Consider the following 27,267-nt stretch of genomic DNA (forward strand, 5'->3'; position numbering starts at 1 on the left):
TGAGATAAAAATTTATTTATAATATATTGTATATTTATTTGTGTGTTAGTCTAATATCTTTGAACGTAATTGGCGCTTATTTAGTTAATGAATTATTCTATTTACTTTGAAGCAATTATCATCATATCTGTAATAAATATTCTGAATATTTATTCCGATTATATATATAAAATAAATAAATTATATATATATATATATATATATATATATATACAAATAATATATATATATATATATATATAAAATTTGTATATAATTTGTACATCTATTATATTAGATCATTTTGATACATCTTGATTAACTTATAGTATGTGCAAGCGTTGTACAATTTGTATGATGATCGCTGATGAGTACGTCGGCCAATAAGTACATACGATGAGTACGCAGAGCGAGGAAATTCTCTTTCCGGTTATATCACCCCTGTCTCTCTCCCTGTTACTCAGACACCCTGTCCCCTCGCCCAACTTTGTCAAAGTTCAAAGTGGCACGTGGTAACGATTCGTTTCCGCCGGCCACGCGGTCTGATCTGACGGCGGCTGAACGGCGGCGGCAGCACACATATACGTGAGAGAATATATATACGTTAATAAACCATCCGGTGGCTCTCACGCCGCGAATTACGATAGGCCTAAGAAAATAAACCGACATCGTGTCTACGAACGCGAGCGTAGCTAAGTTCGAGAAGTTGAAAAATTCTTGAATTCTCATTTCAGCATGGTGTAATATCAGAGTCCAGTAAGCATATTTTGACAATATAAAATAATGTCAAGTGTGAGAGGATAGAAGCGATACTTTCTTGAAATTTGATTTGCATTATTGTGACTTGTTTCGAATTATTTTCGATATACAAAAATATTCATGGGACATCATGATACAGAAAGTTTTCAAATTACTCCTCAATTTTAATTGCTTTTTGTTTTAATAAAAATATTGTTTATTCTTGATTTATTTTTCTAAAAGACTTAAATTTTCTTGTTTATTAATGTCTAATTTTTTTCTTGCAATTTACTTGCGGAAAATTTTTCATCTTTCAGATAATATGAAAGATTAAAAGCGATGAACATATTCCGTTCCACATACAATGGGGGCTATTTTTAAACAAAGCGATCTTTCTTATTGATTAAATTGAACATTATTTTAATATTTATCCCCTACATATAGTCGTCACTCAGCCTTACAATCCGGAGATCTTGACCGAATATGTTATAAGGGGAAACAGCGCGATATTAAAATGCAGCATCCCCAGTTACATCGCAGAATTTGTTACTGTCGAAGCATGGATTCGCGAAGATGGCGAGGTTTATCTACCGACGGATCTTACGATCGCACAGGGTACTACAAATCCCATTGGGCGGTTCTTAATTATTTTAAGCATTCCACTGAAAATTTGTATATGGATTAGGATGTTTATTCTTATTTAATAAAAAATCTTATTTAATAGAAAAGTATTCCTATAAAATAAGTAACTCAAGAATTTAATAGGACTCTGGAATTTGCAGTAACCTGTTTCTTGATTAAAGAATAATTTATAAATTAAAAATATTGACAATTTTTTTGGATTCCTAGTAAAATCAGTTAGCCATTATAATTGTATTGAATTTTACTTGAATTTTTTACTTTGCAATCTATATACATGTCTATATCTATATACATATACAATTCACTGTGGAAAATATTTGTCGCTTATTTATGTTTTACTAACGTTAACAACGTTAACCAAAAGTAACACATTAGTATTTTTTCTCTTACGATCCCATTATTCAAGACGTATTTTATTTTCCGTCGATCCGCCTATTTAACTCTTTGAAGCATACATTTTTACAAGAATGTGCACAAAAGGAGTTTTATGACGTGCCCAACAAGATATTTCTTGTCAAAGAATGACAAAAAATATTTTAATATAATTTAAAATATTTAAATTTCTATTTGATCGATTGATTTATTTCATATGAAGTAATCTAAATTAATCATTTAAATTTCATCGTTATAACTAATTAAATTGTCAAATTTATTCAAAGAAACAATTTATTTCTCACCGTGTCTCAGAGAGTTAACACATTGCCGGCAGTGGTTTCGCAGTTCTACGTTACCGAAGCCGAGAACGAATACGTGATCCGAGCTAACAGCGCGATCATGAAATGCAAAATACCGAGCTTCGTGTCCGAGTTCGTCCAGGTGGATCAGTGGATGGCCGACGACGGGACGATTTACACGTCCGGTCAGGAATACGGTATGATGCCGGTCGATGTCGACATAGAGATGCCGTTGTATGTCGTTGTCTGCGGGGCAGTTTCTCCATTCTTTTATTTCCCCGTTATTTTCATTTCCTACCCTTAAACGAGGCCACCTCTTGCACTTTCTTCTCATTCGTTTCCAGGCAATCCGACAACTGTTGATTGCAGTTCGCAGCTCGTGACAAGTTTCAACTTTTACTTTCGAATCTGATATAATCCAATGCACTTGTGCAAATCGCATTTGGAAGTGTATTTAAAATTCCTATTTACTCACTTACTCATTACATCTCAGAGTATGACGTCATAAGTGAGAAATAAAAATCTTGCACAATTTTGCAAAATTCTTGCAAAATATGGAAATATGTTTCAATAAAATAACACAATTGGGACTGATTTGTAAGATACACCGAAAACTCTTTTTTTACATGTCGTTAATTATTATTAAATAATCATATTTGGAAATAAATTATGCATTACCAAAAACGAAATAAGTTCGCAGTTATGACAAACTATCAAAATAATAATATACATATAGAAATAAATATGATTTAATTTTTTCTTGAAACAAGAAAGTAATTTCGATATATGTAAGTCTGTCTTATTGATTGTAAATGTTGTTTTTTATTGAAAAATATTTCTACTTAAATATAATTTGCAAGAATTATTTATTATATGTTTTCTCGATTTTGACGTTCGATAATCTGAGATAGTAGTAATGAATAAATCAGAGCGTTAAGTTACTAGATAAACATCTGAAAGGTGGATATAAAGACGATAATAATTTGAATGGCGAAAAATACGATGGCCGTGCACAATTTTAATTGTTTTTCGGCGCGGTTCGAGTAGCGTTCATCAAAAAGCGAAACAAAATTTGATATGATACACCACGATTAGCTTTGAGAAATCTCGCGTTGCAGTGGTCCAGCAATTCTACGAGACGAGGGTCATCGACGAGTTTGTCTTACGCGGAAATACCGCAACCCTGAAATGCCTCGTACCCAGCTTTGTGGCGGATTTTGTAGATGTGATTGAATGGCAGGATGAGGATGGTTCCACTTATACCGTGAATAGCCAACAAGAAAAGGGTACTTATATTGATTGCACGAAATCAATATTAACAAAATGGCGAAATAATTATAAATTTTTCTCACCTATATTATTTCTAAATCCTATTATATTATAGTGATTAGCAATTTTTTTTTATAGATAATTTTTTTTATTTCTTTGTATCTCTTTTATTTCTTTTCCTATGTCCTTAAAATTTCTCACAACATATTCATCTTTCAAAGATCTTGCAATTAAATTAGAATGTACAATATTTGTCTCAGATGAGTAGAGACGGTTCATTCATGTAATGTAGCTATGTTTTGCACATATTAGCATCGTTCGGCAGAATTCTCGTACAATGGAAACAAAGATTGGTGGTCGATGGAATGGAAGGCAGGTTTCTATTCCGAAAAGTTTACCTTTTCTATTCAGAGATCGATAAAGGTGAATAGAAGCAGAGCATGTAGTCGGCAGTGGTCTCGTTCTGATCCTCGGATTAGGATAAGCCAGATTAATAGGGTCGAGAAGCGAATTAACGCCTGCGCGCGATCAAGTGATTTGATCCACTTTCAGTAAAGAGAGAAGATCGTTGAAAGATTTTCCCGGTAACATAATCGAATTTACTTTACGGCTGTGCTAACCAGTGCTTGAAGACATTACATGTAATATCATAATATGTAATATTAATTAATGAAGCGAAGTTATACTAATGTCTTAAATTTCATCATATTCTCGAGAAATCATAATTTCATTTCTGTACCTAATTTTTGATTACGGAAACGGATATTATTTCCCGAAGCGTGTTGCATATTTCAAAAGCGTATAGTAACTATTCATTTATTAATGAATTCGTGAGATAAAAGTAATTAAAACGATAAATCTTATTCGCATAAAAGCTTAAGTGGTATAAAATTCGGTTTGTGATTACGAAGTAATATTGAGAGATAAATGTTGTGTTAAATATAAATTTAAATACTATATTCGTTAAATATGCCGCATATTGATCTTCTTCGATACAATGTACACGAATAAATTTCTACCTGAAATTAAGAGACGGAGTGCCGGATTTGTGTTAATTTGCAATTAGATTAAGTCGGATTAACTGGATCGATGTTCACGTGCACCGGACGTTGCTGAACTTGACAGCGGCACGATCGGAGGCTGGCTGTAGCGACGCGGCCAGTCAGTTTACAGACAGCCAGACTCATTGGAATTTTAATCGGCGTGATCAAAGCGCACCGGCGACACTCGGCAGCCTAGAACAAACTCCAAACTCTTGTTTTTTCTCGCTTCATTTGCAGTGGTCGCCCAGTACTTTGAGGTTCAGGTTTACGATCAGTTCGCGATACGCGGCAACGCGGCAATTTTCAAGTGTCAAGTTCCCTCATTCGTGGCCGACCACGTGGACGTGGTGGGATGGATCGATTCCAACGGCGGCAGCTACGTCGCCGACGCACAATCATATGGTAGTAAAAACTAAAGGGATGCACGCAGCGCACTGTTTATTGTGTTCCCCTTTATGAACCGGCAGATCGCAAATTTTGTTTGAATAGGGCGCAGATCACCAGTGACTGGACTTGAGAACTGGATCGCTCGACCGAGTCAGTTGATATCTTGCATGCGCTTTCTACGATTTTCTCTTTTCCTCCTAATGATATCATGTTTACATATCATGTTTATTTAAGTGTGCGAAGTGTATAAGGCGCATGTAATACGATTAGATATCTTCCATATCGTTGCGACGCGCATCGATGCCACTTGTTTATTGAACGTGTATAACGAATCGTATGTAATGTTGAACATCGATCGCGTCTATTTCAAGACCGGTCGCGCGACCAGTTCTCTTTGACAGAAACATATTCTTCAGTTGCCATAGACAGTAGAGTTTATTTTAATTCACAAAGAAAAGAGACGCGACGTTGACGTGAATAGGATTTCTGATTATGATAGGCTCGCCGAGCGGAATTTATCGAGTCGTTGAAAATTCATGATGATTACGTTATGTACAAGTTTGAAAATAACGTCTGAATCGTTCGTTGAGTATCTGTTTTTATAATTATAAATTCTGAAAGTTTATATGCTCAATTTTTATTGTATATTCTGTATACAATAAAACTGAAGCATTTTTTTATTAAATAAGGATGTATTACACGTATTTTTCAACAAAATGAAAAAATTATTTTAAAAAATTACAGATTTTTCTTTATTGTATTTTAAATTTAAAAAGTACAAAAAGGTGGCAATTTAGAACCTGGAAAAATTATTTTATTAAGAAATAGATACGTTTTTAAAAATAATTAAAATAAAATGAGAAAATTTTTTCTTAAACTGTGTAACATTGTATTGTTAAACATAACTATTGATCTTATTAAATTTTTTATATGTATATAATATTTATTTCTTAGGGAAAGTATAAATTTTCCATTCTAGTCACGTCGCAGGAACTAATTCAATATATTGTTAAAGCTGTCTTATCCAAAATAAAATATTCTTAAAATTTTTGTGGTACAAGTTCTGCGATAATACCGAATGTGTCATTCAAATTGAATTCATTAAAGCTTACAATATATTATTTTGATGACTATTTATCTTCGAGCCAATACAATAGTATACCTGATCATATCTTTCTCTTTTCTTGGTATGAAATAATACATAAATACATTAATAAAACTAGCTCTTATTAATGAAACTTTTCCTCTTTTCTCACAGCTTATGAATTTTATTAAGATTTACTTGGAAATCACGTAATAAACGTTTATATAATAAGTGGATAAACGAGATTGAGGTTGAATAAGCTCATAAATACACAATTAAGTATTTTATTTATCAATCGTAACGTCTCATCTATCATAATAAAATTAATTGATAATGAAATTAATGACATAATTCCTATTATCACTTTTTACGTAGAAATCGACGAAATCGTCAATTGTACGAAGTCGATATCGTGTGTAATCAATCGACGAATGATCGACACGTCCTGTCAGGTGGTAGATGTGCGCCTTATGGTAAAACCGGAAATCGGTGTCTGGTTGCAGTTGTCGGGCAGCGGTATGCAGTGAACGTGATGGACGAACACGTCCTTCGGGGGAACGCCGCAATTATCAAGTGTCACATACCGAGCTTCGTCGCCGAATTCGTCGAGGTTGACTCTTGGATCGAAGACGAGACCACTGATATATATCCTAGCGCCGATTACGGTACATACAAGGCGCAATATTTCATATCATCTTCACTCTGCTTGAATATCGCGTGAATCTTCCATTTCTATGACATTTGCAATCCATCAAATTGACGTATTATCTGGAAACTTATTACAGAAATAAACGCATAGAACGCAATAGGAATTATATTCTATTTTGTGTGTATTTATATTATTCCATTATCGGAAGTTGTATGATTCGTGAGATAACATTTATGCAGAAGATTTTAGAAGCAGATTCTTCGACTAGTTTTTCTTATGATTTTTCGTTTTTTTCCTTCTTTCCGATATACTTCGTATTTTAGTTAAAAAACATTAATGCATTTTCTTTGGATTATTTGTTCTAAGTATTGTAATAAGAGCGATGCGTTTCAACCGTTCGATAAACGTAGAATTACAGTGGTCGGCAAGCTATTAATATGCAATAATGAGATCAAGGATTCTCTCACTGACGTCGTCCGACCATCGTTCGGTAATGACACTCCATTTGACGATCGCTTTCGCATTCGAGCAAAAATTATCCTCGGCTCGACCGTGACAAATAAATAATAATTAAAAACGTGCTGGTTTCAATCACGAGGTCCCGAACGAAATACGTGCACAGTGACAATGATTTTGACACAAATTTTGATATATAGGAGGAAAAAAGAGAACGGCAGGAAAAGGGAATAAACTATTTCGCCAATTTATAGTTGCGAAATAACAAAAATACCAATCCAGGTCGTTTAAATCGTTCCATCGGCCTCCGCTCTATCGACCAAGTATCACTCGAATCGATATCACGCGTGCGAAATACAAGATATACGTGTACTCTCGTTTTGATGCCCCTCGTTTCAAAAGTACCGTGCAATGCGGGATTTTACGTGGAAATTTGTACGTAAATTTGTACGACGTTGACTGCCGCTGCTCGCGCTGTTCCAGACCTCTCTTCCCTCTTTCCACCGATTTTTTTTCCGGTCGTTTGATTCGGCCCATCCGTCTCTTCTCACCTGTACCCTCCTCTCTGTGTGATAGTAGCTAAATGGCTGTGGATAGCTTTTGTGTGATCGCATGAAACTAGTTCGCCTATCCAGGAAGTCTCGTTTGTCGATGAGATTCAGCCGCAAAAGCGATCAGATTTGTTAGAGGCGTTGGATTTTCAACCACAATGGAGATTAACTTTAAAATGAATTAACAGCAATTCGTTATATCCCGTTTATTAAGATAATCTGTAGCAAGTGATATTGTATATAGATATTTGTTAGAATCATTTTCGGAAAATTAATGATAAAGTCTTTACCAAATAATTTGTTTATTTTGTATGTTTATTAATAAACAGTATTAATAAACACTGTAGATTTCGTACTTAAGATTATTTTTTGTTCTCTTTACGGTTATTGTAATAGATACAAAAAATATATAGATTTCCTGGATATTTCAACGAGCAAGAAGAATATCGCATATATTTACATTCGTAAAGAGATGAAGATGTGATTTCGCATATCTTTCCCATGAATCTGTAAGTGGACGCGAGATTCTTTTGCTGTTGTTTGACGAACGTGCTTCGATTCCATAAAGAATTCGCCGAATTGTCGAAGCGGGAAATTGAAGGGTCCGTGTTCATTCAGCGTTCGGCGAATTCTTATATTGCATGTAGATACATTAAGTAAGAGCATTGTGCTTGAAGTTTGGTATACAGAAAGAACAATTTTGCCGAGTAAAAATTTAGTTAGATTTAAAAATAACTTTTTTATTTTATTAAAATAATTATGTAAGACGCTTAAGCATAATAAGCAAAATGTTTGACATTCTATAGCAATTATCTCTTGAGCGTCCTACATAAATATTTTAATGGTCCAGTAAAATTATTTTAGCCTAGTAAACACTAAGAGTAATATAACATCGACATAATAATTTCACACTCAACAATATAATGTAATATAACATATGTTATATGTTACAGTTACATCGTTAATTAAGAAATTATAACATTGATGTTATATTACTTTTAGTTGATTTACTGGATGTGAAAATAATCTTTTTGGTCTACCAAATAATTATATAAGACGTTAAAAATATAATGAGCAAAAAGTTTTGATATTCTAGCAAATCTTGAACGTTCTACATAATTATTTTAATGATCCAATATTAAATTATTTTTAGATTGGTATCTAGCTAAATTTCTAGATACTTCAATGAAGCTTTCTGTGTAATATTATATCACTGTCATTCGAGCATCGTGCAATTAAGTCGGGATAATCGACTTCCTCTTGATATTAATAACACATATGTGTTTGTAATTAATTGGTGATGATGTGCTCATAACTAATCAATTTAATAATATCGCATGACATCAAATAATACGATAATCAGTCGATCGATTATCCCGACAAATTACATAAGGACTAATGCGCAATGACTAACGTGTGCAACTCTGAACGGGTTTAGATGGAAAATACTTGGTACTGCCATCCGGAGAGCTGCACATCAGGGACGTTGGACCCGAAGACGGATATAAGACTTACCAATGCCGCACGAAACATAGACTCACTGGCGAAACTAGGCTATCCGCAACGAAGGGTCGTCTCGTCATTACTGGTGAGTGAAAACGCAGAAGTGTCTCGTTCCTTTTGTACGGAAATAACGATTCTGATTCAGCATCACTCTCTTTGACAAATATTTCTCGATCATCCTTCGATAAGCGGAGGGGTACAGCTTTACTAATCAACGTTCTGTATCTGTTTTTCTGAAAGAAATCAGAATCGTATTTCTAATTTCGAACCTGGATGCCACAGTTCACATTTTTCACTTTTTGAATCAATATAAATACAGTATTTGTGGCAATTAATTTATATAATACACGCAATATTACGATCGTGAAAGTTAATTAATTATGAAACCGTTGTTGCGAAATAATTTGTTTATTTACCGAGTTAAATTAATCGGGTTAATATAAATTTATGTACAGATATAAAATATTTTCCCTTTTTTTTTCTTTCTAAATATCAGAGTTTAGGTACATCTCTTCCAATTTAACATAAATTTTGAAATATCAATTTCTAAATGCCGTTATTATTAGCTACCTATTTCTCTTATTGTGAGGTGTCTAGGTTCGAAATTATTATCCAAAAGATTATTGATTTTCACAAAAATAAATATACACGAAACTAATATTTTAAGTAATTAGTGTAATCTTCCAAATTAATTTCTAAATTACTATTATTGTTGTGCAAAAGCATTGTATTTTTTTAAGGAAAATCAGTTGTCTTTTTGGATATATAATCACGTTTTACGAACGTGCAATCGCGCCAACGAGCTTGATCGACGATTTCGTGCTCGATTCTTTCGAAAACGCGAAGGACTGTTAAGAGGAATCATTCGATATTTTTACATTACGAATTTTACCTTCGAATTTATTATCTTATAAAGCCGAAATGCATGTCCGGCATTTAGCGATCAAGCTCGAGGGTGAACCTGAATGCTGGGACAGGGTACCCCTGCGGGCACGCGCCACCGCCCGCCCAAAACTCGACTCTTGATATAATCGATTTCGAGAGGAAATGTCCAAAGACAAATGAATGATAATAAAAAAAAGAAATAACTGACTTGTGCGAAATTCTTTCGAAATGCTTTGCGGCGCCTTCCGCGATCTCCGGGCTCTGTCCTTCGCTCTCGCGTGGTAAGTTTACGGAACATGTTCTTTCAGCCGAGAACTTCACCGTGTGGATGCTGCACATAGTTCTATAGACGTTAGTATTCAACGCAGCTGAGCTTCGTTTCGTACTGTGAATTAAGAGGAATCGATCGTATAATTAAGCGGCGTCGTCTTTGTTCGCTCTTGCAGTAAACGAGCAGGAACATTCGAACCGTTAAATGCGACAATGATACTAGCCATAATTTTCCCATTTTGAAAAGAATTCTCTTCAATGTTTTATCTTATTAATTTTTATGAAAAATTGAAATTTTTTAACGAACAGAAACGCATTAAATTGTTATAAAATTTTGTTTCCATCCCTTTTAGTTGTCGTGACTTGTATCACTACTTCACTCAATGGCACATTGTGTAATTCGAGTAGTCTAGAGTTAAGAAATTCTCTTAGATATAGTACGATGGATTCACCGCACCATAACGCGACATTGAGCGCGAAATCACTTTCGTTTCGCTATCGCTTTCGCGTAGTCATTGAATATCTACATTGATCGGCAGGATGACACCGATAAACACGAATTGCTTTGTTCGTATAAAGCGTGCAATAGCGTAGGCAAAGCTGTCAAGTCACGTCGACGCGATGCAATAATCTAGGGGCTACTATAACTAGAGCAAGATGCAGTATAGCCATAATGACAATGATTGGCGACACGAGCAGGGGGCTTGACAAGCCTTTATGGCTCTACTGGCTTTTCGTTATGCAGAACCCGTGGGCAGTGTGCGACCAAAGTTTCCTACGATGGACAACATAAATGGACTTTCTGTGGGCTTGGAAGGCAATATACCGCTTCTGTGCCCTGCCCAAGGATATCCAGTACCGTCTCATAGGTACGATACTCTTGATCACAGAGATTAACTCTCGATTGGAAACAATTAAAGGAACATATAAAATAGTTGCAGGACGGTTTTATAATAATGATATTTTCTTTTATATATTAAATTATAACGGACAGTAATTTATAAAATGACAGAGAATAAAATTCTAGAGCATAGAAGTTTGTATCAATATTACTGTAATGTTACAATGTTATTAATTACTGGAATGTTGTAAACATTATTGCAATATTGTTGGAATGTGCGATCTGTGTTGTATGAGATTGTAAAGCAATTAGTAAAGACAAATTAGAAAGTAACAGGCGAATTATTACTCATACAATACAGATCATTTCAGCAATATTATAGCAATATTGCAACATTCCAATATTAATATAGTTGTAATATCATTGAAAATGTTGCAGCAATGTTTCTGTAAGCATCTCTGCTGTATAAATAATTTCATTTATTCAGGAACGATGGAATTGTATTGGTGAAGAGAAGATAGTCTATTTTTGTTAGCTAAATTTAATATACATAATTTAAATATGCTTATTTAGATTTCAATTAACGATAAAAGACAGTCTTTTATTGATTTTATTTAAAATCATTTTATTTATAACGTATGGAAATTAAATTGAAAATTATCTTAGAGAAATAACAGAATTTTTATAATCAAACGCAAATCTCAACTTTTATTAGACGATACCAATAATCTTTGTTGTCACGCCATTATTTAGCAAATCGTTGTATCGTGTATGTGTATGTGTGCACAGGGGTTCCCCGTTCCTTCTCATTGATCTAGTTAAAGCATTTAGTGTCATCATTCTTGAAGGTACTCACATAAATTCATATACGGTTACGACGTTGAGTCAATTTATCTTTCCGCAAGGACGATTCTTGATTCGCATCAAAATTACAAGCGAGTTAAAAGAATGAAAAAAAAAACAGAAATGGCGTGCATTTTAGAACCAGTGGGCAGTGTGCGCCCAAAGATTCCGTCGACGGATGACGTGCGCGGTTTCCGGACTCTTATCGGAGACTCCCCTGCCTTGATGTGCCCGGCACAGGGGTTCCCCGTTCCCCTGTACAGGTAGAGACCACAACACTGCCACTACGAGCGAACGCGAATCCTTCGGGATGACCGTTCGTCGCGGGCACGCAAGTCTCCAATTATAAACGATATGATCAGAGCCGATCGGCAGTGTGAGACCCAAGTTCCCGACGATCGACGACTCCAGGAGTTTTCGAACGACAAAGGATGGCTCGGTCACGTTGCTGTGCCCTGCTCAGGGATTCCCTGTCCCCTTGTACAAGTAAGTCGTACTAGGCGAAGTCGTATGTATTTTTCTTTCTTTCTCTTTTCTTCTTGGGTCTCGTAACCTGTCGCAGAGCCTGTGGGAAGCGTACGTCCAAAGTTCCCCAGCGTCAGCAATATAAATGGTCTCATCACGTCTACGAAAGGAACTTTGCCGCTCCTGTGCCCGGCTCAGGGCTTCCCGGTCCCTTCATATAGGTATTACATTATCGAATACCTTGATGTCATTTTGCTCTTAAAGCGACTCTCACGTTGATTCTCCATTAAGGAATTGCGATTAAATATTCGGTGCTTGCAGTGAAGCTGCTGGATAATTAGCAATGACGATACACTTGACATATTGCGGTGATCCTCTCATGTCATATAACTAATTTCTTTAGCGGTTATGGTCTCAATTTTATATTAATACTCTGATGGAAAATTCTAACGCTGTATTCATCTTTGAGAATTAGAATTTTTTAATGGAAGATCTTGCTTTCTAAAGGTTTTTGGGATCGAATCTCAGAATTATAAAATTACAATTTAAAAAAATAATATAATTATCGTAAAACTCGATTTTAAAAGACTTTTGATATCTCTAAGTTTAAATGTATTATAAAAATATATTATAAAAATATTCAAATGTAGTATTGAAAATTTAAAAGGTGTAGTAATCATCTAAATTCTCCTGCATAAAGGAGAAGTATCAGAGGGCTCAAATAGTTGGAAAACTTATGTTAAATTTAACATTTAACTTTTGTATTAATTTTACAAAATGTATATATTAGAAAGTAACACAAATATTACGTAAAAAAATTAATATAAAAAATGTAATACCGACACAATTTATAAGTAAACTGTGGAATCATATTTTTTCAGTAAAATTAACATTTATCATATGTTAAATTAACACATATTTTATTATTTTAATATTCATTCTTTGTTTATGTATCTTATTATATTTTATACAATATTATTAGAGAGAAAATCTCTTTTTATATTATTTTGATAATTAAATGTTAAACAAAACCTACATTTGTAGCATTAAGTAGATTTGGACATCAAAAGATAAAATTGCGTTGTGTTTTTATTGCAAAAATTTGCAAGGTACAAATTTAGTTCGAGATTCAGGGGTTCCCCGTCCTCCTGCATATGATATTTTAGTTAGCGGTAATAGTGTGTACGTACGATTCAATAATGTTTAGAGCCGGTTGGCAGCGTGAAACCGAAATTCCCGACGATAGATGACATCAGAGGGTTTCGTATGATTAAAGATGGATCTGTCACATTATCGTGTCCCGCTCAAGGGTTCCCTGTCCCTATTCAAAAGTAAGTCGAAATTCACAAAGATGTTTCATTGTGGTGCATTTCACTGTCATCTTCACTTTTCCTCTTATCCTTTCCAATTACTTATCTTCTTCTCTCCCGGACTGCGACTGGCAGAGCCCATAGCGAGCGCACGTCCAAAACTTTCGAGTATCGTCAACCTGATTGGATTCATGACGAGGACCAACGGGAGCTTGCCACTTTTTTGCCCTGCGCAAGGATTTCCGCTTCCGTCTTATAGGTAGGATAGGATATCCTTCATTAAAACGGCGATTATTTAAATACGATGATGTAAGATCAAGATACCTGTAGTTTTAGAATTTTGTTTATAGAATATATATCAGTTAGTGAATTTTTAATGGACATAATCTAATTATTGGACGAAATGACAAAAATTTTAAATATATTATACTTTCAGTTGTATGCACGATTCTAAGTAAATTCGTTGTTTACAAAAATTTAGTAAGACTAATTTATTTAGAACCGTACATACCATTAAAAGTTTATTATTTAAAATTTTTGTTACTTTGTAACAAAAAAGTAGATATGACTCAATAATTGGGTCATATCTACTAACTGATACATTTATTTTATATTATTATAATAATATTAAATAAATTAGAAGAGGCATTTCTCATGATAATTTCTATCACAACATTGAAAAAGTATTGAATTTTGACACGGAATTGTACACAATTATTCGATTAAATAATGGAAGATTTCGAGTTGGTAATCATTTTAATAGGTTTAAAGGGTTCCCTGTCCCCTGGCATACATAAGTGGATCATTGTAACGTTGTCAGCGTTTCTGACACGTTTCCTTCCACGCTCGTGGTCTTTTTGTAGAACCTGTGGGGAGCGTACGTCCAAAGTTTCCGACAATGGATAACTCACGCGGATTTATCTCAAACCAGAAAGACTCTTTGACTCTACTCTGTCCTGCTCAAGGATTCCCTGTGCCATCGCATAGGTGGGACAAGGTTATATCACGGCAGTTTTAGATTTACAAATAGAAAATACAATTGTGCATCTCTAGGAGTGATAGAAAGAACACGAGCATTCATAATTAAATTCGATTATTTTTTGAAATTGCAAATATTTTTGAAATATTTTTGAAATACAATTAACAAGCTCGTTTTTTTCTCACAAAAAACTTTTCTTTATTTTCAATATTTTTTTTATTGCTCTAATATTTATTTTGTAATAATGTAACTATTAATATGCCCTGTCTCAGCAATTTGTTTTAAATAATTATTTAAAACAACAAATAAAATTCGATTAGTTTAAATTATCACATTGTACAATTGTACGAATATAGATACGTGCTGTACGCTCGTGCTTCCTCTTTCGCTTTCTTGTAGAACCAGTCGCCAGCACAAAACCGAAATTTCCAATGACAGAGAATTCGCGTACGTACACAGTTCACTGCGATCGGCCGCTGACTCTCATGTGTCCGGCACAGGCTTTCCCCGTTCCAGCTTTCAGGTATACAAAGCGTCGATGTTATAAAAAAGTGAGTGCGTACTATAGAGAAATCATATTCCGGTTGGCGCACGACGGCATGGCAGTGCGGAATAATGTAGAAAAGACGAAGGAAATTGCGGACGGATAGATAGAAGGTGTATGCACGCCCTGCGTGTTCTCACATACTCGTCTTCTTTTTTAATCTTTCAATGTCTGTTATACGAATCACTATATGTCAATTTCCGGTGATCGATTATTATACGTGGAACATTTAAATTTACTTTATAAACATAAAATTTTTTTTTACTAAATTTTAATTGTACTGAAATGATTACTTAAATTTTTAATTATATTAGATTTCATTTAAACACGTATGTTTTATTAATAAAGAAATGTCAAATTACAATATATACATATATATATATATATATATACATACAGGGTGTTCCATAACTCTTAATTAATATTTCTAGGAGTGAAATTTCATTCTCTTTCACTCCCACAAATATTAATTAAGAGTTATGAGACACCTTGTATACATTAATAGCGTAAGTGAAAGAGAGCATCATGATCATCGATATTTCTTCGGTATCTTCGAACTTTCGTAGAACCAGTCGCAAGTGCCCGTCCGAAATTTCCGTCGCTGGCGGACTCGCAGGGATTCAAAGTGTATTTAGATGGCGCGATGACGTTATTGTGTCCTGCTCAAGGGTTCCCCGTCCCATCGTACAGGTAAAGATCCCTTCTTTTTTTCCGCAAAAAATAATTTTTTCCATCAGAACCGGCATCCAGCACACGGCCGCAATTGTCCGGCTCGAGTGATCTTCAGCGATTCAGCATTTCTTCACAAAGAGGTGTTACTCTCCTTTGTCCCGCTCAAGGATTTCCGGTACCTTTCTATAGGTAGGCGTTTGTACACTATTTTCGAAGAAATTAAGAAATCACACATTTATATATACAATATATTTTTTTTTTCGCGTTCTGCTTTTCTCAACATCCTACAACAACATTTCGTCAGGTAATTAATTTCTGAATTACTTGACACTACATACAACACAATTTTATGATTTGTCTCAGACTTTTCTATTCTTCGTAATTACCAAATTTAGAAATACTGTTGTTACGTCTCTACAGTATTTTCATTTGCTCGCTATCAATAAACGACATCGTTCACCGTTATTAACGAAGAGGGCAGACCCTATTCCAGCATAGTTAGAGTAATCTTGTGCCGCCAGCTTCGCGCATATCGGACTGTGTCTAGCGTTCTGTTTTTAGAACCCGCGTCAAGCACCAAGCCTCAGTTTCCATCTGTAAACGACGTCGGGCTACGCGTTACAAAAGGCATAGGCTTTACGTTGTTATGCCCGGCTCAAGCGTTTCCGGTCGCCACGTATAGGTAGGTTGATGTATTGGTTGATCTGCCACTATTGTCGTGGAGAGAGGAGAATCCGACGGAGAATATCTAAGGGCTTCTTCTCCCTGAGGATGGTTACTCTGTCCCAGTATCGATTTATTTGCGCGTAAAATGAGATTTGCGGTTTATCTCCATTTTTATTTTGTTTGCGACAAAAATTTTAATAACTTCTTAACTATAATAGTAACGCAATTTAATATGTATTATAATTTAATATTAATTAATATTAATTATCGATTTGATGTATAATATTATTTCCAAAATTTCATCAAATTTTCATCAAATTTTGAACTTAATTCTATGTATTTTAATAATACAATGTATCGATGCACATCGAGGCTTTGCATTTGACTAGAAGTTTGATTTGTAGAACCGGTCGGCTTCGCAAAGCCCAAATTCTCCACTATCGATAAGAGCCGTACATTCGAGATCGCGGAAGTTCAAGGCGTGACACTGCAATGTCCCGCCCAGGCGTATCCCGTCCCAGTCTTCAAGTAAGTTTGCGGGCGTAAAGTGCGCGGGGATCGATTTTCTATACAGTCGAATGACTCGGTATTCGCTCGTTTGTATTTTTGGTTACGTAGAACCATTGTCGAGCTCGAAACCGAAATTAACGGCGTTGGACGTGAAATCGACGAATCCGTATGCGATATTGGGCTCCATCGTGACTCTCTTGTGCCCCGTTCAAGGGTTTCCCGTGCCAGCATTCAGGTAAATTGCTCTTTAACTTGATATTCGTCAGGGCTATCCTCGCCGTCTGTCTTGGGGTCTTTGATTTCGTCGGTGGAGGGTGAAGTCATCAAGGACACGTCATAGCAGGTGATTATCTTCCCCAGTGTTTCACGACGGTTGCTGAGCACTGGATAGTCAATATTAGTGTGTTCAATTATTATGGAGTTACCTTGTCCCGGTATAGGGTTTCTTAGACATAAAGAAGAATAAAATAAAATCGTATACTACAAAAATGTCATTTAGGAATTATTGGTAAAAGAAATAATTTCATCGGTTCATAATTGTCTATTTTATTGTTAAATATTACAATTACATTTTAATCGAACGAATAAATATGATACTAAAGATTTCATGAATCTGGTCCTTTTTTTAGAACCAATTGCCAGCACGAAACCAAAATTTCCAATGACAGAAAATTCTCGCACTTACACAACGTATACGGTACAACGTGAGCAACCTCTAACTTTACCATGCCCAGCTCAAGCATTTCCAGTACCGAATTACAGGTATATCGAATATATAAAGATTGTCTGAATAATTATATTAGTTGATGCACACGATTACGCGATACAGAAAGTGATTGAATAAACACGAGGGAAAGTGGACATTGAAGGGCAGGAATCGATTTTTCCTTCTGACTTGATCGTGTCCTTGTTATTTAAATTACATTCAGATCTCGCTTAATTTCTCTCTGTCCTCGGAATTTCTTCGGCGCAGAAATTAATAACCATCGTTTTCTATATTTATATTCAAGACTAATCAATATTTCAAATACACGTAGAGAATTATGTGTAATATCAATATTTGAAATATAAAGTACTCTTTTGTGTATTTCGAATAAATTTTTCAAGAGAATAAAAATATTTACTTCCTTGTGTGAGTTATAATTATAATAAAAGATTTTTTTATAAAAATCAAACAAGTGTAAAAAATTAAATTTTCGGGAATTAAAAAAATTTTATTTTCATACCGTTTATTATACATGGTCATTTTTCTCCGGATGTAAGTATAAGAAACAAAGTTTTAAGTTTTGATTAATATTTTGAGAACTCATTAAGAAAAATAATAAATCACTGAATTTGTTCTCTTGCGGAAATTTTATATTTATTATATATCTGTTTATTCTATAATATTATACATTTATTTTTTTTTGTAACATTAATAAAGATGATAAATTGAATTATGATAAACATGAAGAAGGAAATATTATACGAAGTATATGATAAAACAATTTTTTAATTTTTTATTTACTAAATTTTATATACTGTTTTTAACAAAAATATTCTTATTAGATGTTAAATTCCTATATTTCTCCTGTTTTTTGTTTAATTTTTGTCAGAATAAAATTGTTGACAATGTAATAGAGAAAAATTTGGCACCATAATTCAAATAAAGAAAAATGGACTTATTTGATTTTTGTGAGAAATCCTTCAATTATATAATAATTTTCATATAGTGTTTAAAATATAAATACACTTTTTTAGAAGGAACATTTTATGCTCTTCTTGTATTTAAAATACAATTTGGTTTTTGGTTTTGTTTCTTCTACGGGATACCCAGTTCCAGCGTTCAAAACGTGTCATATAATATGGATACGACGACCTAATGTTTCCTCAATGTAGAACCCGTGTCCAGCGCGAAACCAAAATTTACGAATGCCGACATAAAAGTGGTGAGGCCGACGCCGAGCTCCAGCGTGGTGTCAATGACTTGCCCCGCTCAAGGGTTCCCTGTTCCAATTACACGGTTAGTACTAGTCTTCGTGCCTAACAACCCTTATTTTTCCTCGTGTACCTCTTAGAACCGACATCAAGCGCGAAACCTAAATTGCCAAGTGTGCGTAAAGTCGAATTCATGGAATCTAGGGCATTTGGTGCAGCGAACCTAATGTGCCCCGTGCAAGGTTACCCTGTTCCAATTTCAAGGTGAGACGCGAATATATTCTGTCCACATTCTTCACAATCGTTAAAATAATTGACACTTTGACTGTACGTTCAACGTTGAATTTTTTTTTTTTTATGACTTATAATAATTTTCAGTCACAGAAGAGTTCTCCCGATTTCTTAATTGATAATTCTCTTGCTGTTCGTGATGTCGCGAATTGCTACGTAAAAATGATCATTTCCGTCACGTTGTCTCTCGTAGAACCAGTCGGGTTTAAATCGCCGATTTTCTCCACCGATGACACTCTTAGAGCCTATCCTAGACGTATGGGTACGGATGTGGTGCTTGCCTGCAACGCTCAGGGATTTCCCATCCCAATCGCCAGGTAATCTCGCATAAGAGGTGCTTACGCGATTCAATTTTCGTCGATTTCAGAGCCGATAGGTGCCAGGTCGCCTAGATTAACGTCGGACGATTTAAGTCGTACGATCGGAAGACACGAAGGACAACCCATTAGTATTTTTTGTGCTGCCCAGGGAAGTCCTGTGCCGACAACTAGGTAAAAATTTTTAGATTCATGATTGACAAAGATTGACTTTGTAAAAAAAAGTTTCGTATCGACGTGAATGAGATTGGGAAGAAATAAAATCAATTTATAATTATCAATTAATCGAGCTTCGTTTTTACGGGGAAACCCTGTTCCTGCCCCAAGGTATAGGGATGTAAAAAGACATTTTCTAAATCAATAAAAACATTCTTTAGAACCCGTCGGAAGCAAAGCACCCGCCTTCGCGGGTGACGCAAAGTTATCTCTGCTGGTGCGAAAAGCGAACATGGATGTTAGTTTGCCTTGTAATGCTCAGGGTCATCCTCCTCCAGTATCTAGGTATGAGATTATTACATTATTATCAATTAATACAAGGAAATGTCACAGGGAGAGAAGAAACTAGGGAATATTGATTAAAGCAATAATATTTTTATTCTTAAAGAAAAGCTGCTAAATTCGATTTCGTAAAAGAGCTGTTTTAAAAGACAAATTTAATAACGCGTAATGCATAATAGGTGTTGGCAAGGGGGGGGGGGGAGAGCCCTGTCCCTGCTTCAAATATACGAGCGAAAATTGAGTTCGTAGTAATGGCAAGTCGATATTCTTTAGAGCCCGTCGGAAGTAAGGCGCCTGCCTTTGCCGGCGAAGCAAAGATATCTTTATTGGCGCGGAAAGCAAATGCAGAAGTCAGTCTTCCGTGCAATGCCCAAGGCCATCCTCCTCCAGTGTCTAGGTATGACATTTAATAAGGATTCAAGTAACATCGATCTTTAAAAGTAATAGTAACTTCATTCTATAGGCAATATTCATTTGTCTGTAAAAATCGTTTCATGAATATCAGAATTCAGAAACGATTTTAAATACATTTAAAATATATACATATGCAATTTATATGTATATTAAAACATCTTTTTCTTTGGTAATCTTATGTTATTAACAGTATTACATTTACTTGTTACATCGGTTGATTTTTCTTTCATATCTTTCATTCGGAACAATCGTTACGAAAAGTCGACGAGGGGAACTCTGTCCGAGGGTTCAGCAGTCATGTAAAGCATACACATTTTTCGTGACGTCTTTTATTTTCTCATTTAGAGCCGATGGGTAGCAAAGCGCCCGCATTTATAGGAGACGTAAAAACATTCTCTTTTGTTCGTAACCGCGGATTGGAAGTGAATATGCTATGTAACGCGCAGGGGCATCCTATTCCTGTAACCAGGTACCTAATAATTACATTGTCATTAACCATTTATTCAAGCTACATGATATATGCTTTCGTAATTCAATGTCTTCGTAAAATTATTAGTATTCGTAATTGATGGGAATATAACGATTCTCAGTGTGGTTATTCAGATTTCCTAGCTTTTGAAATATGTTAGAATCTGATCAATTATGCGATGATTGCTTCATGCCTCTCGATGTAATTAGAACCAGTCGCCACGAAGAAACCAAAGTTCTCGAGCGAATCAAAGCTGGCTTGGTACGATCGCGTTCGAGGAGACAATCTGACTTTGTTGTGTTCCGCGCAGGGGTTCCCAGTTCCCACGTATAGGTACATATGCAAATATTCTAAAGCTTCAAATAGAGCGACGATTGTCGCAGCATGCGAGAGGAAAACCTTATTTCATTCTCTATCGTACAATTAGAACCAGTCGCTACAAAGAAGCCGAAATTTTCGAGCGATGCAAAGTTTGCTGGATACGAACGTGTTCAAGGAGACGATCTGACTCTGCTGTGTCCCGCGCAGGGGTTCCCAGTTCCCTCGTATAGGTACATGCACGTCAGCTGTTTAAAGCTGTAAACAGAACTGTAAATAGAGAATTATTGCAGCATGCAAAGAGAATTTCATTTTTCGGTATTTAATTAGAACCTGTCGCTACGAAGAAGCCGAAATTCTCAAGCGACGCAAAGAAGGCCTGGTACGATCGCGTTCGTGGAAACGATTTGACCCTGTTTTGTCCCGCGCAGGGGTTCCCAGTTCCAACGTATAGGTACATGCACGCAAGTATCTAAACTGTAGATAGAGCAATTGGTCATTCGCGCGACACGCGAGAAAAGATTTATTTCTCTGCCTGTCATGTAATTAGAACCGGTCGCTACGAAGAAGCCCAAGTTCTCGAACGATGCGAAGCTAGCTTGGTACCATCGTGTTCAAGGAGACGATCTAACCCTATTTTGTCCCGCGCAGGGGTTCCCAGTGCCAACGTATAGGTACATGCACACCAGTACTAAAGCCGTAGATTGAGAAATAAGTGATTCTCATAGCATGATCGTGTCTATAAATTATCAGAGCCAGTGGGAAGCAAAGCGCCGACGTTGACAGGCACTTTGAAAGGAGGTTGGATGAATAGCAAAGCTACTTCCAGCATTGTACAGTTTTGTCCTGCTCAGGGCTATCCAGTACCCTCGTTTAGGTAAATTCGCATCTGCGTTTCTTTTTAAAAACCTATTTTTTTATTTTAATTTCTAACCATTTTATTTTCCATCAAATACATTGTCTAAATGCGTTTGCGTTTGTATCAGTCTTTCAATTGTTGTCCTATCGATTGTTCTAAAAATAATGCAAGTCACATGGCTTAGAGTTTCATTGATTTATATTATTCTATTAGTCGCAGAAGGGTTCCCTGTCCCTTTAGAGATAAAAGACGATTCCGTTATTGTTCATCGCATGTTTCTTTATATATTAGAACCTGTGGGCAGCAAAGCGCCCGCATTTACGGGCGATGTGAAAGGTGTGTGGATGGAAAAAAGCAGAGCATCCAATGTCGTATTACCGTGTCCAGCACAGGGATATCCCGTGCCTTCCTTTAGGTATAGCTTTTACATGTACATATATATAAAAAGAACAACAAACGTTTTTTTTTTGTTTTAAAACTGAAAATCAATTATATGAATCAAGAATAAGTTATTGCGCTTCTCATTTCACATTTTATCTCTATGCGCTCGCGTCGTTTTCTGCTCCGATTTTCCGCTCCGTTTCTTGTTAACGAAGGGGTCTCCTGTTCCATCAGAAAGGTTACATAAAAACACGACAAGCGTCGAGTAAAAATATCAACTTGCTGAGCAATCGTTGCATAAATGATTAGAGCCAGTCGGAAGCAAAGCGCCAGCGGTAACCGGCATCGTGAAGGGTGTATTGCTAGAGATCGGAGCACGATCTGCTGTCGTATTATTTTGCCCGGCGCAAGGCTATCCTGTACCCTCTTTCAGGTAATGGCAAAGAGCGTTAAATTAAACCGATGTTAATTTAGGTTAAACTTTAATTTAATCTCTACAAAATTTATCTACGTCAACTTAAATTAAAAATTGTTTATTTTTATTATATTTGGATATATTCAATTTATTGTTTATGAATTATATTATACAATAAATTCAAGCATTGATCTTCTTTGAATTCAGATAAAATACTAACAAGCTCGAATGTGTGGAATTAATTAACATGGAAATAAGCATGTATGATTAATTTTATAAAGTCCGAGTAGGTTTATCATGCACGTTTGTAATCGTCAGAGCCGATTGGAACTAAAGCCCCGGCTCTCAACGAGTTAAGAGCTGGATGGTTGAAGAAAAGAACGCACTCCAATGCTGTGTTATCGTGCCCGGCGCAGGGATATCCTGTTCCCTCCTTTAGGTAATGACATAGTACAGGAAAATTGTAATTAGATCCGATACGTCTTGTAAGACTTATATTTTAATTTAAAATAAATCGATTACTTATTGCTTTTTACTATTCACGGATTTTTTTGGATTCGCTTCGATTTATTGTTCTCGACGATAGACACAACGATCGATTTGTTACTTCAATCCGAAATAAAAGATTAATCTTGAGCTTGAGTAATATGTATATGGAAAGAATGATTTTGCGCTGAAGTATTAAAAAATTTAGCTAAATACGGATCTAAAAATAATTTTATTGGATCGTCAAAATAATTATGTAGGACATTCAAGTTCATTGTTAGAATGTCAAAATTTGACATTGCTTAAATTTCCTACATAATTATTTTGATGATTTAACAAAATTATATATTTTTAGATCTATATCTAACTAAATTTTTAGATACTTTTTAGAACATAATCGTTCCTCCCGTGTACAATTGATTTTATAAGGTCCAAATTGGTTGATTGCATGAACTTTGTAATCGTCAGAGCCGATCGGAACTAAAGCTCCGGCTCTCACGAACGAGATAAGAGGGGGATGGCTGAAGAAGAGAGCGAGTGCAAGCGCAGTATTACCATGTCCGGCGCAGGGATATCCTGTACCCTCTTTTAGGTAAAGTTACCGCAGTTAATAAAGAACTGTTGCGTGCCTTTTTCTGATTTCTCGATGGCTTTTGTTCGCTAGAACCGGTCGGCAGCAAAGCGCCGGCGTTGACAGGCGATTTGAAAGGTGGATGGAAGGAAAGAAGGGCGGGCTACACGGTCATATTGTTCTGCCCAGCTCAGGGCCACCCTGTGCCCAGTTTTAGGTAATCTTCTTTAATGCAGGAAAACACGTGTAATTTTGAAAAATGCGGAAAATTTTTTTCTTGAAAAAGAAACTCACAAAATATTTTTTTTTTAAATGAATGAGTCATTTTCTTTATCTCCGGTTTTGTTTGAAGCATTTTCGTTTTCTGAATCGTTAGAACCGATTGGAAGTAAAGCACCGGCGCTGATTGGCGAAATGAAACGCGGGTGGAAAGAGACAATTGCGAGATCCAGCGTGGTACTGATGTGCCCTGGTCAGGGTCACCCTGTGCCCAGTTTTAGGTAACATTATCGCGCAATTTCTTTTTTGAGAGATTAAGGCTTGATTGCACCAACGTTACTTTTACTTTATTATAAATAAGAGGCTTAAAACTTTCTTTCTCTCTTTTTTTAAAGTGAGAGAGAGAAAGAGAGAGAGAAAGTTCTGATAATAATTCTCGCTTAAAATTATAATAACGTTGGTGTAATTGGGCCTAAAATGTATTGTACATACGTCGATAGAACCGGTCGGCAGTAAGGCACCTTCGATTTTGGGAGAGAAAGGCAGTTTGATGGAAAGGCGTACCGATACACACATCGTGATTCTCTGTCAAGGGCAAGCTTACCCTGTGCCAGCGTTCAGGTAAATCGTATGGGCGAATTATATCGATTGAAATGATTCTTTTCTTAATCGCGTCAGTAATGATGTCTATTTTGTTGAAAATAAATTTTAGAATAATTTTTTTATTTTTTTACACTGAAAAAAATGTTTTGGTATGTATAAATGTTTATTGTGTTGATACGTGACTAAAAAACTTTCATATTTTTTCATTAAAAAATTGTTGTTCTCAAAATTTGATTAGGGTAACATAATTTTTAAATGAAAAAGTAAAAAAATTTTTGTTAATCACATATCAACAAAATAAATGGTTATACATATCAAATATTTCTTTCAGTGTAATACAATGTATTGGTACAACAAAGGTCTGTAATTTATTTGTGTAAAGAACCGGTAGGCAGTAAGGCGCCTTCCGTCACGGGTGACGCGAAACGATGGCTACAAACTAAATTGATGGTCGGATTTGCGATGCAGTGCCAAGCACAGGGTCACCCAGTACCAGCGTTCAGGTACTAAGCGTGATTGTGCCCTTTATTGATTTGTACGTCATTAATGAGAGTTCGTGGTGTAGAACGGTGGAATAATAATCGTAGCTCGCTTTATTTTTTTTGAAAAAATATTTTGTTTTCATATCTTAGAAACACAAGTTTTTGCGATATAACTTTTAATTCGGAAATCGATCTATGCGATTCTTATATTATCAGAGCCAATGGGAGCGAAGGGGCCGAAATTCTCGAGTGACGATCGCGTCAACTCATTTATACGCGCTGCGGAAAGTGCATCGAGTTTACACTGTCCTGCGCAGGGGTTCCCCGTACCGTCGTTCAGGTAATTAAGAGAATGAAAAATTATCGGAGGATATTCAGATGATTTTCTCGCTTCGCTCCAGAGCCCGTGGGATCGAAGGCGCCCGCCTTTCAGAGCGACGCGAAAAGCAGCACTTATGTAAGAAATGCGAAATCGTCACTCGCGCTAACTTGCGCCGCTCAAGCATCGCCACCTCCGACTCACAGGTAACGATGTTAACGAACTGGACATAGAGATCGCGTAATTTGGAGTCTGCTAAAAATGATTGCTGCTAAAGTAGAAGTATTAAGTATAATACACAATTTATTGTTTTTGAATTATGGTTAATAATTTACATTTCTCTTATATCTTATTAATGCAAATTTGTAAATTTGTAAATCTTTTTATCATTGAAAGTAATAATTACAAAACGATTTTTTAAATTACTTTTCATACTCTATTATTGTATATCTACATTTTCATTTGTATTTTTAATATTTTTGCCTTCTTTTTTGGATAAGTATTTTAAATTTAATTTTAGTCAATTATTTAATGAGAAATTACGGCGGTGGCGCGTTTTATCCTGACGTTTTATCAGATGTCATTTTAAGAAAAATAACAAATTTCATTTCCACGCTAGAGCCAGCAGGTCGTGTATCTCCAAAATTTCCGAAATCTGCAAAAAGTGATTCATTCGAGGTGGCGAATGGTGCCATGATAAGTTTATTATGCGATGCACAAGCATTTCCTGCTCCCGGATTTAGGTCAGTCATCAATATATTTAGTTAATTTTGTCTGTATATATTCTATGCAGTTCTTATTCTCAATTGAATTTTAATAGGCTACTTATAATATATCACTTTGTACGGCGGTGGCTCGTTTTGTCCAGACATAGATATATCATTTTAAGAAAAATAATAAATATTGTTTCTATGCTAGAGCCAGCAGGTCGTGTATCTCCAAAATTCCCGAAATCAGCAAAAATTGATTCATTCGAGGTGGCGAACGGTGCCATAATAAGTTTGTTGTGCGATGCACAAGCATTTCCTGCTCCCGCGTTTAGGTCAGTCCATCAATATATACACTTAGTTTTGTGTGTGTGTATATATATATATATATATATATATATATATATATATATATCTTCTTATTCTTATTTAAAAAAGGAAGTACAAATATTGCTTGGCGGTGGCGCGTTTTAAAGACACAGTCGTATTATTCTAAGAGAAATAATAAACTTTATTTACGCGTTAGAACCGGCGGGTCGAGTGTCTCCAAAATTTCCGAAAATGGCAAAGATCAATTCCTTTGAAGTGGCAAGTGAAGCCGAAATCAGTTTATTGTGCGATGCTCAGGCATTCCCTGCTCCCGCATTTAGGTCAGTCTATATACATATTTATAAATATATTTTATCGGCATTTTTGAAATATATTTTACGTAACATTTACTTAGTTTAATTTTAACAAATTGATAAATAAATATATGGCGGTGGCGCATTTCTGTCGTAAAAAATTAAGAAAAATAAAATTTATGTGCATTAGAGCCAGCAGGTCGTGTAGCCCCAAAATTCCCGAAAACAGCAAAATCCAATTCCTTCGAAGTGACGAATGATGACGAAATTAGTTTGTTGTGTGATGCACAGGCATTCCCTGCTCCCGCATTTAGGTCAGTCCATCGACATATTTAATTAAACATATTTTCGTAAAGCTTGTTCTTGCTTATTCGATACAATTCTCGTAACGTTATCGTTCTGTAGAACCTGTAAACGG

At 35.5% G+C, this 27,267-nt stretch overlaps 1 protein-coding gene across 16 annotated transcripts in view; it reads left to right on the forward strand.

Moving 5' to 3' along the window:
• The window catches only part of Dscam1 (Down syndrome cell adhesion molecule 1), a 414,656-nt gene that overhangs the window by 351,390 nt on the left and 35,999 nt on the right, over nt 1-27,267 (forward strand). For 3 of the 16 annotated variants that reach the window (XM_087409842.1, XM_087409845.1, XM_087409844.1), the window contains exons 2-4: nt 8,911-9,060; nt 26,753-26,876; nt 27,040-27,163. In XM_087409842.1, coding sequence (XP_087265968.1) covers nt 8,911-9,060; nt 26,753-26,876; nt 27,040-27,163 — 398 coding nt within the window. Of the gene's footprint in view, nt 1-1,161; nt 1,333-2,046; nt 2,231-3,179; nt 3,320-8,910; nt 9,061-12,376; nt 12,501-13,486; nt 13,611-14,464; nt 14,577-14,967; nt 15,092-17,220; nt 17,304-17,589; nt 17,723-20,730; nt 20,867-23,157; nt 23,279-23,793; nt 23,918-26,149; nt 26,263-26,437; nt 26,562-26,752; nt 26,877-27,039; nt 27,164-27,267 lie in introns of those variants that run through there. The other 13 variants (XM_087409841.1, XM_087409847.1, XM_087409846.1 and 10 more) reach the window with 13 other exon arrangements.

Source organism: Acromyrmex echinatior, chromosome 9 (genome assembly GCF_024713525.1).
Source record: "Acromyrmex echinatior isolate Ae372 chromosome 9, ASM2471352v2, whole genome shotgun sequence".
Taxonomy (NCBI): domain Eukaryota; kingdom Metazoa; phylum Arthropoda; class Insecta; order Hymenoptera; family Formicidae; genus Acromyrmex; species Acromyrmex echinatior.